The following is a 12,692-nucleotide window of genomic DNA, read 5'->3' as shown; positions in this document are numbered from 1 at the left end:
ACACGAACACAGCCTGGCATGCAAACAGCCCAACCCTCATTTCCCTTTCTCCACAGACTACGATTTGGCTTGGCCTAGAGACCTCCCGAGGTCCCTTCCAGCATGAGTGAGTGTGCATTTCCTTCCATCACGGGTCTTCCCTTGATGAGGACAGGGAGAGCACTCAGGTTCCCCAGGACCACAGAAGTAAGCAGACATAAGTGTGATCCACTCAGGTGTGGCTTTTTTGTCCCACTCAACTCACTGACTCAGGGCGGACAGGCAGGTTACCCCAGACCCGCCTCATCATATCCTGAGCTGAACTTTTGCTTTTCCTTTTCCCTCTTTCCCCCTCCCAAGTTCTTCTCTTTAATCATCCTCATACATTCCTCGACAAACAGCCCAGCTCTGCTCTTGCCCCATTGGCCCTGGCTTTGCTTGTTTCGTTCCCTTGTATGCTCACCTTCAACCCCTCTCCTAGCCTGAACTTCTGCTCTTTGGACCCTTGGGGGAAGAGCAGGGCTCAGGAGGTCCCACAGCATTCTCAAGGCAGTGGAAGAGGACTGTGAGGAATCTGACTAGCTCACAGGCCACAAGGAGGAGAGGGGTGGGAATGCTATGATGAGGTCAGCGGTACCTCAGAATCTCATGGGCCAGCAGGAGGCACGTGGCTGTGAAGGTGACTGTGATGCCCCTTCTGCCTCTGGAGTTGATTGACCAGCAGCACGAACATGGCTGGTAAAGGACGGGGAGGTCACTTCTTTCTGAGGTAGCTGCTCGGTCAGCCCTTGACTCATGGCTGGGATATTTGCTGTTAGGCTCACATCTGCCAGCGTCCTTGATAGGCCAGCAGAAGGCACCTGCCTGGACCGTGGATTGTGGGAAGCCGTTTCCCTAATGGGCTGGGAGGCCTCTCCAGGAAGAGGCGTTGGATATGGGTTGTCACTTCCTTTCCACCTGAGTAACTGAGGGGGCAGGGGCAGGCACACAGCTTGGCCGTGTCAGTCCCAGAAGCTGAAAGGCCAGCAGCAGGCACGTGGCTTGGAAGACCATGGTGAGGTTACGTCTGTCGAGTCGGCCGATAGGCCACAAGAAGGCTGATGGCTCGGGATGTGATGATGTTATCAATTGTGTCTGAGAAGCTCATAGGTCAGGAGGAGGCGCATGGCCGTGAAGGCGAGTGTGAGGACATTTTGTCTCCAATCTCCTGGAGTGACTGGCCATCAGCAGGCACAGGGCTGGGCTGGTGACCGTGACATTCACTTCTGGCTGAGAACCTGAGAGCCAGCAGCAGGCACACGTGACTTGGTGGTTGTTTTGTACCTGGAGGTTCTGGTTTGTTATGTCCCCAGTGAGAAAGGCACTCAGACTCTGCGAGGCATTCCTTACAATGCCATTTGTTAGAGAAACACTCTGAACAAAGAGAGGATCGTGTAGGCAATCTGACGTCCCTTCAGGTGCCAGAGCCTTTGACAGTGGTGCAGAGAGTTGTGCAGCTTCCATCTCTGAATCGGCTCCTGTGATCTCTTTCAAGGTTTCCTAACAGGGAAAAAACCCTCTGGTCATCATTTCTACTGCCCTGAGACGTGATGTTCACGTGCAAATCTGTTGCTGCAGTTTTTGGCAAACGTGAGGACGTGCAGTGGGCCTCCTGGCCAGTCCCAGGTGGGAGCTTCCTGCAGATTTCTCTCTTGCCATCAAGTTGGTCCTGTGACCCAGGGACATGCTCAGCACAACACAGCCTGAAGACCAAGCTGCACGTGGAGCCCAGCACAGCGCAGCACAGGCCCGGGTCTACTCAGGTTTACTCTTCTGTGGATCACTGACTCCTCTATGGACAATGCTCTTATGGTCAGGATCCCTGAACTGCCTGAGGAAGGTTAGGAAGAGGGTGAGGTCTCCTTTAGACAGCTGGAGGAAGGGACACCGTTTTAGGACCTGGTAGTCACTGGGGACTTTGAAGACCATGGACCTCTGCTAAAAGGCCTCGGTTGGAGGGGAGGTAGAAGGTAATCCCTGACCCGACATGGGGGGATGCTCTCCTGGACTTGTTTTTCACCAGAAGACAAGGCAGGACTGGTGGAAGATGCGGAGGGCAGCTTTGGCTGCAGTGCGCGTGAGGTGGCAATGTAGAAAAGCTTGAGGGAAGTGAGCAAGAGCACTTGTAGCAGGGCTGAGTAGAGAGGAAGGGTCACCTCCACCCAGCTGCTGGCAGTGCTCTTCCTCCTGCAGCCCAGGATGGCGTTGTCTGCCTTTGCTGCAAAGGTGCCGAGTCAGGAGAAGAGAAGAGAAGGGAAGGGAAGGGAAGGGAAGGGAAGGGAAGGGAAGGGAAGGGAAGGGAAGGGAAGGGAAGGGAAGGGAAGGGAAGGGAAGGGAAGGGAAGGCAAGGCAAGGCAAGGCAAGGCAAGGCAAGGCAAGGCAAGGCAAGGCAAGGCAAGGCAAGGCAAGGCAAGGCAAGGCAAGGCAAGGCAAGGCAAGGCAAGGAAAGGAAAGGAAAGGAAAGGAAAGGAAAGGAAAGGAAAGGAAAGGAAAGGAAAGGAAAGGAAAGGAAAGGAAAGGAAAGGAAAGGAAAGGAAAGGAAAGGAAAGGAAAGGAAAGGAAAGGAAAGGAAAGGAAAGGAAAGGAAAGGAAAGGAAAGGAAAGGAAAGGAAAGGAAAGGAAAGGAAAGGAAAGGAATTTCTTCTTGGATCCTAGAAATGGAAAACCAGGGCCTCCCTGGTCTGGAGGAATGGGGAAGAACTGGAGCGGCCCCAAAGGGCATCTGCCAGGATGTGGTTTGAGGCCTCTGTGGAGAGGCAGAGGGACCTGGGGTTCTTTAGCCTGGTGACGTAGAGGCTCAGGACTCTATAGTAGTAACCTGCAACTACTTGAAGGGTGGTTTCCGAGATAATGGAGCTTTTCTGGGTAGTGGGAAGAGAAGGAAACCTCCACAGATTGCAGCTTGGAAGGTTCAGAGTGGAGGTGAGGAAAAAGAAATCTCACTCTGAGGGTAGCCTTGTGGTGCAAGAGGTCACCCAGAGGGCGTCTGGATCAGCCCATGGCTTTGTCTTTCAAGAAAAAGCCAGCAATGCCTGGAGAGACATCAGTGAAGACACAGAAATGCTGGGCTGAGAGGTAGGTGGGAAAGCAAGAAGGGTGTCGGCAGCCTGAAGGGAAAGAGGTGCAGGCATGGGACAGTGTAGGACAGCCTGCAGTAGAGACGGCCTCGGCCTCTGGCAAGGCTGAAAGGCCCATCAAAACCGAGGTCTTTGTCCCCTTGGCTACGGCAGTTGCCTCTACCACCGAGGCCTACAAGGAGGAACTTTCTCTTGAGGCTCTGGACTGCATTTCTTCCTTTCCCCTGCTTGGGGAGCCCGGGAGGGGTTGTACAGTTTTTCTACACCTGGCATTGCTCACCCTCACATCCCACTGCCCCCAGGAAGAGCCCTGAGCCACGCGTGAGGGACAGGGTCGGCCTTCTCAGGGCCTGGGGGTCAGGGCTTGGCCTTTCTGCTTTCTGAATACAACCAAGGCTTTTCTCAGCATCACAGCTGCCTGCACAGTGCCTTTGCCTACCTGCAATCACAGCCTCCAATTACCTGCTCTAACGAGTCCATGGGGAGGCTTTGTCAGGAATGGTCCTCAGGGGGACCCAGTCATACTTCAGTACTCCTTTGCTTCTGACTTGGACTTCTGGAGAGGTTTCTTCAATCTCCTCTCATCATGGGAGCTTCAAGGACTCAGCACCAAATACTCCATGGGACTCATTAAAAGACAGAGAGCCTTAACGAGCTCTTTCCCTTCCTGTAGTTTTCTTCAGGTCTTCCAGGCTTGTACAGCTCATTGGAGTCATTTCATAGTGCAGTGAAAGAGGAAGATTTCAAAGGGCACCTAATAAAAATACCAAAATTTTGTAATTTGTTTGATATTTTATTTCTTTTCATTGTAGAGAAGAGGTGATAGAAGCATTCTCCAATTGATATTGATGCAGAGTGTCTCCTCAGGAGGCCTGGGCAGGTAGGAACAGCCGTCCTTTGAGGTCTGACGCCGGATGGACAACCTCGCTCCTCACCTCCCCAACCCCACCATTGTTCTCATTGGCCCCCTGGGACTTGCATCAGTTTGCCTTACATCAGACTTCACTGAACTCTGGAGCTGAATGTTACAGCTCCGTTGCACCAGCTCCCTCCCGCTCTCCTTCGAGAACTGGCTGCACACAGGCCACAGAAGATTCTTCCTATTTGCAAGCAAAGACAAGCAAAGCATGATAAAGTTTGCTAAACAGTAAAACACCCTCCTCAACCACACGCTAAGCACAAGCTGTCTCAAATGAGGTTGCCTTTCCACAAGGGATAATATCAGGAGAAATGTTTTAGGTAGATACAAAAAAGTTAGATATGAACATAATTAAAGACTTGGCTGAAGAGACAATTAGAGAACGGAAAGACAGGCAAGGTTTTGACTCCCTGAAGCTCAAAGCAGCACCTGGGTAGGTGAGAGTTATCTGAGCGAACAAAGAAAAAGGGTAGGAGAAAATGAGAGAATAATGGAAGGGGCCTTTGTCTAGAGAGTCTGCACCTGCAGAGATGACCTTAGAAATGGTCACTGTATCAGGACAGGTGGAATGATAAGAAAGATTAGAGAAACTAAACACACCGTATCACAGGAACAACAGTGGACATGAAGTTACAGGGCAAGATGGATCTTTCTGTGGAATATCCCTTTTGAAAGGTCCTGGGATTGGTAGAGGTCTCTTGTGAGTTAGGAGAAGCAAGTGTTGCACTCATCTTTGCAAGCGGAGCAAAGTGGAACCCAGGGAACCCCAGGCTGTACAAGCTCACTTTGGTGAGGAGGGAGCCATTGAAGGGGTGCTCTTGGGTGACATCCCTGGGCACCTAAAAGAGAAGAGCATCGTCCTGGACTGACCAAGGGTCAACCATGCCTCGCCAACCTGGCTGCCTTCATGATGAAGGAGCTGCATTTGTGCATGAGGGGACACCAGGTGATGTCGTTTACCTCCACTTCAGCGAGACTTTTGGCATGGTCTCCCTCAATATTCTTGCACCCAAGTCAGGCCGTTACGGTCTGGACGGATAGACAAACAGAGGAGCAAAGCACCAGTTGGATGATGAGGCTGAGAGGGCAGTGGTGAAGGGGCCATCCTCTACCTGGAGGCCAGGGGACATACTGGGCTTTGGTGAGGCGGCACAGGGAACTCTCCTGAGCCCTGTGCAGTTTCACACCTGTATCCATGACCCGGAGGAGGCAGCTCTCACCACAGGTTTCAATGATACTCACTTGGGAGGACCATTCCTGTGCCTTCGGGATGCCTTTCAGGGGAAACCTGGCAGGCGGGAGGACTGTCCTGTCAGGAACTTCATGGCAAAGACAAAGGACAAAGGCCAGGTCCTGCGCCTTGGGGAGATAGAGTGACACCCTGCAGTGGCAGGGGAAGGGGCCTGCCTGGCTGGGGAGCAGCTCTGCGGAAAAGGCCCTGGTGGTGCTGGGGAACAGGCGGCAAAACAAAATCCAGGAGCGTGACGTGGTGGCAAAGGCGGCCAGCAGTGTCCTGGAGTGTGTAAAGAGCAGCCTCACCAGAAGAGTGGGGGAAGGGATTGTCTGCCCCTGCTCATCCCTTGTTCGGCCACCAGTACACTACTGTGTCCATTTCTGGAGCCCCAGTTCAAGTGTCCTGGGTCTGGCTGGGATGGGGTTCACGTCCTTCGTAGCAGCCCCTGTGGTGCTGTGGTTTGCGTTTGTGCCTCAACCAGTGTTGATGACACAGCAGCGTTTTGGCTGTTGCTGAGCAGTGTCTGCACAGCGTCAAGGCCTCCTCTGTGTCTCACTCTGCTCCCTCCCAGCGAGTAGGCTGGGGGTGGGCAAGAAGTTGGTGGGCGGCCACAGGCAGGACAGCTGACCCCGACTGACCACAGGGATATTCCATACCGTATGACGACACGCTCAGCAAGAAACGCTGGGGCCTGTTTTTGATCTTAGCCCACATGCTGCACAACAGGTTTATGCAGCAGCACGGGTAGAGACCTGTCTGGCTAAGGAGTGCCCTGAGGAGAAGGGCCTGGGCACCAGGACGGTGCCATACGAGCCAGTGGGCCTCAGATTTCAAAAGGAAAGTGGAGAAACTGGAGAGGGTCCAGAGGAGGTCTGCCAAGATGGAGCTGGGGGCCTAAAGCACGAGCTGTGAGGAGAGTCTGAGGGAACTGGGCCTCTCTAGCCTGCTGAAGGAGGCATGGGGCAACCTAGTAGGAGCCTACACCTGCCTGGAGCGATGATGGAGCCAAGCTCTCTTCTGCAGTGGCCAAAGATATGGCAGAGGCAACAGCCACAAACGGCCTCTTGGGAGCTTTAGGCTGAGCCTTCAGAAAATAAAATGGACTAGAGGAGCGTTGCTGTGATCTCCACCTTTGGAGCTCTTCTTTGCTCCACAACGTCACAGCCAGCCTGGAGGCTGGACAAGAGACCCCCAGAAGCCTCTTTCCCACCAGCCCTTCCAGGAGCCTGTGCCTTGCCACACACCGTACAAGAAGAGACAAAGCTGGAGGTGAGGGTCTCCACATCATGTGCTCATAGGACAATTCAGGGAGGGAGGGAGCTCAGGTGGTCTGTAGTCCAATGGCCAGCTCCAAGCAGGGCCAGCTCTGAGGTCAGACCAGGTCACTCAGTCCATGTCAGCATCCACAGAGAGAGTTTACCCATGAACCAGGCACCTAAGCCCCCATTCGAAAAAAGGAGACAGGCATTTGACCAGCTCCGTGCACACAGCTATCGGGACACCATTCCTCCAGAGATTCCTGGGAACATCCACCTCTTTGTCCAGAGGAGCAGGCTACTCCTGCAAGTTTCCTGGCATATCTCCAGACCATGGGGGGCTTTGGGCTGCATGCAGAATTGAAACAAAACCTCTGACTTGGGTACTGTCAACTTCACTGCTAAAAGAGAGGGAGGTGGAGGGATCTCAGCGCTTCCAGGTTCCTGCAGAAGATTTAAGGCCTCCGAGAAAGGAGCAGAAGATAACAGTTTTGAACTAGCAGAGCCTTAGATCATTTCACATTTCATGGCTCTGCTCCCCCCTTTCAGTCATTGGCACCCAGAAACCTCCTTGAGCTTTTCCTTGCTCTCCTCCCAAAATCTGAGCAAGTGATGGGAAGAAAGGAAGCAGAACGGCCCTAGGCCTCTGAGAATCAGCTGGGGTCTGGCACCTGGAGGGCCACGGTGTCATTCCCTTGTACACCCGATAAAGAATCAAGCTGGGGAGTGACTGTGCAAGTCCGAATCAACAAGGTGCATGGACAGGCAAGGCTGTGTCTGTGGCTGTGTCTGGAGACCCCGTACACCTACAGCATAGATGAAGCTGGGGCTGAAACTCAGGCCTTGCTTCAGTGGTCTCCTGGGCCCCTGGACAGAGAGGCAGGTGGAGGCCCCAGGTGATGCTGCTCAGGGCCGTGAAGGCCTATGGATGCTCTCAGGGCCCTGACACTGCCCCCACGGGTTCCCACCTGCCAGTGCCCTCAGCAGGTCAAGTTCTCATGCCCTAATGTCCAGGGTCTGCTCTCTGCTCATCTCCCTCCCCATGTCCCTGGGGATCTGGGAGACCACCATTTCATGGTCGTTACGACCAAGCCTGACACTGGTCTTCACATCCCGGACCAGCTCTTCCTCCTTTGGGAGTACCAGATCCAGGTGAGCAGAAGACTGGGTGGCCCATTCAGAAGGTGACCCCCACACAAGCCGCCATCTGACCTGTTACGTGTCCCATAGAGACCCTCATATATCTGAGCTGCCCTGACATCACACAAGGCATCCCCCACTTCTCATCTTCCCTGTTGGTCTCTCCTAAAGGTCTTGAATCTCCATGACCACAAAAGCCGTGGGAGCTGTCCTTCCCCACCTCAGCTCTTCTTCCACTGAAGTCACAGCTCTGTGGTGGCACACGGGGCTTCTGCTGCCTGTGGCCCAGCCTGTGGGTTTTGATGGACATTTGGGCTGCAGCACCTCACATGGGGCACCAGGCCCAAGGGCAGATTGTCACATGGAAACCTGGTGCGCAGAGCTTGGACCCCTTGCGTGGAAAGGCTTGGCTTCCCAGCAGAGGCATGCTGGAGTGGATGGCAGGTGGCGACATCATGATGGATGAGGGTCCCACAAGGAGGGCAAAAGCTGGAGTCCCCAAGGCCCGAGAGAAAGAGGCCTGGGCTGTGCAGCCCTGGCAGGAGAGGGCTTTGCTGTCCCAGGTGACCCTGCAGCACCGTGGGGCCTGGGCCAGAGGTGGAGCTGATCTCCAAGGAGGACAAGGTGCTGCTGAGAAAGTCCCTGTGGGAAGAAAGCCTGTGATCCAGCCACACTGTGGACATCATGCTGGGGGCCGACTGGCCAGGTAGCAGCTCTGCAGAGAAGGACCTTGGCCTCCCAGAGGACAACAAGCTGAGCACGAGCCAGCAATGCCCCCTCGCGGCAAAGGCCAACAGCCTCCTGGGCTGCATTCGGAAAAGCATTGCTGGCAGATGGAGGGAGGTGACCCTTCCCCTCTTCTCAGCACTGGTGAGGCCACATCTGGAGTGTTTTGTCCAGGGCTGGGCTCCCCAGTACAAGAAAGCTGTTGACCTACTCAAGCAAGTCCAGCAAAGGGCCACAGAGCTGGTTTCAGGGATTGTAGCGTCTTTCATAGGAGGAAATGGCTGAGAGATGTGGGACTGTTCAGTCTGGAGAAAGAAAGTCTTGGAGGGGTCGCATTAATGTCTATAAAATTCCATCTGAAGCCAAGAAAATGCTTTTAGACTGTGAGGGCGGTCAGTCACTGGAACGGGTTGCCTGGAGAGGTTGTGGAGTGCCCGTCCATGGAGATATTTGAAACCCACCTAGACAAGGTGCTGAGCAACCTGCTCTAGCTGACCCTGCCTCAGCTGGGGGGTTGAACCAGATGATCTCCAGAGGTCCCTTCCAACCTCAACATTGCCGCGATTCTGGGAGTATAAAGAAATAAGACAGGAAGAAATGAACAACACAGAGCCTTGACCACAAATATGGTGGGATCCCATGGAGAGGACCCACGCTGGAGCAGGGGAGAAGTGTGAGGAGGAAGGAGCGGCAGAGATGTTCTTTGACTGTTAACCCCCTCTTCATCACCACCCCTGCTCCTCTTGGGGTTGGGGAGGGTAGATGAATTGGGAGCAATGGAGTAATTAGAGCCTGGGAGAAAGTGTGAGGGCAAAGGTCTTTAATAGTTTTGTCATTGTTTCTCACAATCCACATCTTTTTTAATTGGCAATACATTAAATTGATCTTCGGCAAGTCCACACCTCTTTGCCCGTGACAGTAATTGGTAACTGATCTCCTTGACTTTGTCTTGACCCATGAGATTCCTGGTTTCTTTTCTCCCCTTGTCCTGTTGAGTCAGGGCAGTGAGTGAGTGAGCAGCTGGGTGGCTGTCTGGCTGCTGGCCAAGGTGAACCCACCACAGGACCGCATCAGGACTGCTGCGTCCAGTACGGGGCTTCCAAGCACAAGGAAGACCCTACACCGAATGGAGCGAGTCCTGCAGAGGCCAGAAGGATGGTTGAGGCCTGGAGCACAGTATGGAGAAGCAGAGGCTGAGAGAGCTGGGGTTTTTGAGAAATTGTTCAGGGAGAAACACTGGAGCAAGGGCCCAGGCCCGTTGGTGGGACCTCAGTCAATGGAGATTTTCAATATTGGAAAGATCCAAGGGACAAGGCCATGAGCACCTGATCTCTTTGGAGTTGTCTGGGAAAGGGCTTGACTGAGAGACCAGCAGTGGCCAGAGCTCTGGGACTCGTGTGTCGTAAGAGTCAGTAGGAAACCGGTTCCCTTTCTATTAATGAGTGCGGTGGAGTTGGGTATCACGGGGCCCCAGAGGAGGACAGAGGTGACCATGCAGCAGCAAAGGTCCCTCCTCAGGGCGGGGGTGTACGACCAGACATGGAAATGGCCAGTGTGCGGGACTGATCTGGGACAGTTTTCCCAGGGCAGCTTCCCCGGGGTGTGCAGGGAACATGGCACAGAGCGGGCCCCTCTCTTCTGCACCTTTGGTGCCTTGCTTCCTTCACCACGACGCCTGGCTCTGCACCGTGAGCACCCTGCTGGGTGCCCTCACCCTGCACACTCTCACAGCGTTGGGAACACTGGTGTTTCCCTCTCCTGGGCTCTTTCCAGCCCAGCCCAGCCTCTCCCCACCTCTCCCCACCTCCCCTGCCCTCTACAGCAGCCCAGCACAGCCCAGCCCAGCCCAGCGGAGCAGCCCAGTCTGGGCTGGTCCCACTGCAGTGCTCATCGCAGGGTGCTGCAGAGCTCTGGCCATGCGGCAACAGCCCCAGCCCCTCTGAAGGGCACAGCAGGTCCTGGGGGGCAGAGAGGGGTCTCAGCCTCCCCACCAGCCCCAGGGCTGATGCTTGCCAAAATGCCACAAGGAAACAGAGGCCAGTCACTCCCAGGATCTCCTGCAGTCATCTTGTTGGTGACCATCAACCCCAACTGCATTTGACCTCTTCTCTGCTCCCACCAGCCCCACTCCCCAGGACAGCACGAGAGCCCTGGGCCTCCTCAGGCAGCTCCCACATCTCTCCAGTCTCCCCTTCCTGTGCCTGCTGGATCCCCACTGACTCCCATGGCACTGCAGAGTCCTTTGTGGATACCTCAATCCAGTGCTTTACTTTGGGGGGACGCCACCTTTCAGGGTGTTGCACCTTCTGAGTCTCCATTCATTCCAACCCCAGGGCACGTGGCGAGTCCCCATCCTCGCCTCTCCTCACCCCTCCACATTCATTTCCAGAGAGTCTGCCGTATGCCATCAGTCCTGTCGTACATGAAGAAACCTGAGGAGAGAAGGGGAGCTCATGGACCATATCTCCCCTGCCATTGGACACCAAGAAGAAACCATTTAAATCCAGAACATTTGGTCCAGTGGAACCCAATGGTACCATGAGCTTAACTCCCAAAACATTGACAACAAAAGGAGAACAGACTCGTTAAAACACCAATCCCTCAGACATATTCTTGGAGACAACCTTGGAGGAAGAGCCCAGCCTTCAGGTACTGCCTGGGAGATTCCGTTTTATTGAAGAGCTGCTATTGGGCATGCCACATCTGACAGAATGTTGTGCAAGAGTCAGACACAACAGGATCAAGCCTCAAGACAAGTAGTATAAACCCAGAAATTTATATATAATCAGGATTATCACAAGAGAAAAAAATGGACTCATGGCTGAAGATAAACTGGGGAACGTGAAGAGAAGGGGAGGCAGGTTGTTGTCAGTGAAACAGCGTCCACTGGGCCAGTTTCCATAAAGCATCTCTGAGCTCCTGGTTCCTCATGCTGTAGATGAGGGGGTTCACTGCTGGAGGCACCACCGAGTACAGAAACGACACCACCAGGTCCAGGGATGGGGAGGAGATGGAGGGGGGCTTCAGGTAGGCAAACATGCCAGTGCTGAGAAACAGGGAGACCACGGCCAGGTGAGGGAGGCACGTGGAAAAGGCTTTGTGCCGTCCCTGCTCAGAGGGGATCCTCAGCACGGCCCTGAAGATCTGCACATAGGACACCACAAGGAAAACAAAACACCCCAGATATAAACAGGCATCAACCACGAGAAGCCCAGCCTCCCTGAGGTAGGAGTCTGAGCAGGAGAGCTTGAGGATCTGGGGGATTTCACAGAAGAACTGGTCCAGGGCATTGCCCTTGCAGAGCGGGAGTGAAAATGTATTGGCCGTGTGCAGCAGAGCATGGAGAAACCCACTGCCCCAGGCAGCTGCTGCCATGTGGGCACAAGCTCTGCTGCCCAGCAGGGTCCCGTAGTGCAGGGGTTTGCAGATGGCAACGTAGCGGTCGTAGGCCATGACGGTGAGAAGAAAATACTCTGCTGTAATCAAGCAGAATATAAAGAAGACCTGTGCAGCACATCCTGGGTAGGAGATGGCCCTGGTGTCCCAGAGGGAATTGGCCATGGCTTTGGGCAGAGTGGTGGAGATGGAGCCCAGGTCAAGGACGGAGAGGTTGAGGAGGAAGAAGTACATGGGGGTGTGGAGGCGGTGGTCGCAGGCTACGGCCGTGATGATGAGGCCGTTGCCCAGGAGGGCAGCCAGGTAGATGCCCAGGAAGAGCCAGAAGGTCAACAGCTGCAGCTCCCGTGAGTCTGCGAATGCCAGGAGGAGGAACTGGGTGATGGAGCTGCCATTGGACATCTGGTCCTGCTGGGCATCAGCACTGTCCATGGAGGAAAAGGCAGTAAAATGTTTACGTTACACTAGTGTGAACAAAATCTACTTCATTTTCCCTAGGGCTGTGCTGTGTGGGAGAGGAGATCAGGGGCTTGCTCCGGGGAAGGGGTCTGGCCCGGCAGGGGGTGGCAGGGAGGTGCCCAGATCCCCCCTCCCCCAGCATTGCTGGGACCAGCTCCCCTCTCACTCCCTGCCCATCTCTGCTGCCTGGAGCTGTCCCTGCCAGGAGATGTTTCTCTGTCCCCACGTCTCCTCCCTGCCAGTGCTCACAGGCTCCATCCAACCCGCTGCGTGCTCCACTCTGCCCTGCAGACCCCTCTTGGCAGCAGGACACCGCCCAAGGGCATCTCTGTGTGTGCAGGGTCTGAGGAGCAGCTCAGAAAAGTGCTAACCAGAACTGGGGTCTCAGGGCCTTCTCCAGGGCCTTCTCTAAGGCACTTCCTCAGAAATGCCTTAGAAATGATCTGGAGCTCTGAGCAGCCCTGACC

The 12,692-nt window shown here is 54.6% G+C and overlaps 1 protein-coding gene across 1 annotated transcript; it reads right to left on the bottom strand.

Moving 5' to 3' along the window:
- Positions 1–11,238: 11,238 nt before the first annotated feature.
- LOC143173792 (olfactory receptor 14A16-like) lies at positions 11,239–12,198 on the bottom strand. The gene has a single exon (XM_076363930.1). The coding sequence runs from the start codon at positions 12,196–12,198 to the stop codon at positions 11,239–11,241; it is 960 nt and encodes a 319-aa protein (XP_076220045.1).
- Positions 12,199–12,692: the final 494 nt, after the last annotated feature.

Source organism: Aptenodytes patagonicus, unplaced genomic scaffold (genome assembly GCF_965638725.1).
Source record: "Aptenodytes patagonicus unplaced genomic scaffold, bAptPat1.pri.cur scaffold_288, whole genome shotgun sequence".
Classification (NCBI taxonomy): Eukaryota; Metazoa; Chordata; class Aves; order Sphenisciformes; family Spheniscidae; genus Aptenodytes; species Aptenodytes patagonicus.
This window is presented reverse-complemented; position numbering and strand designations above follow the sequence as displayed.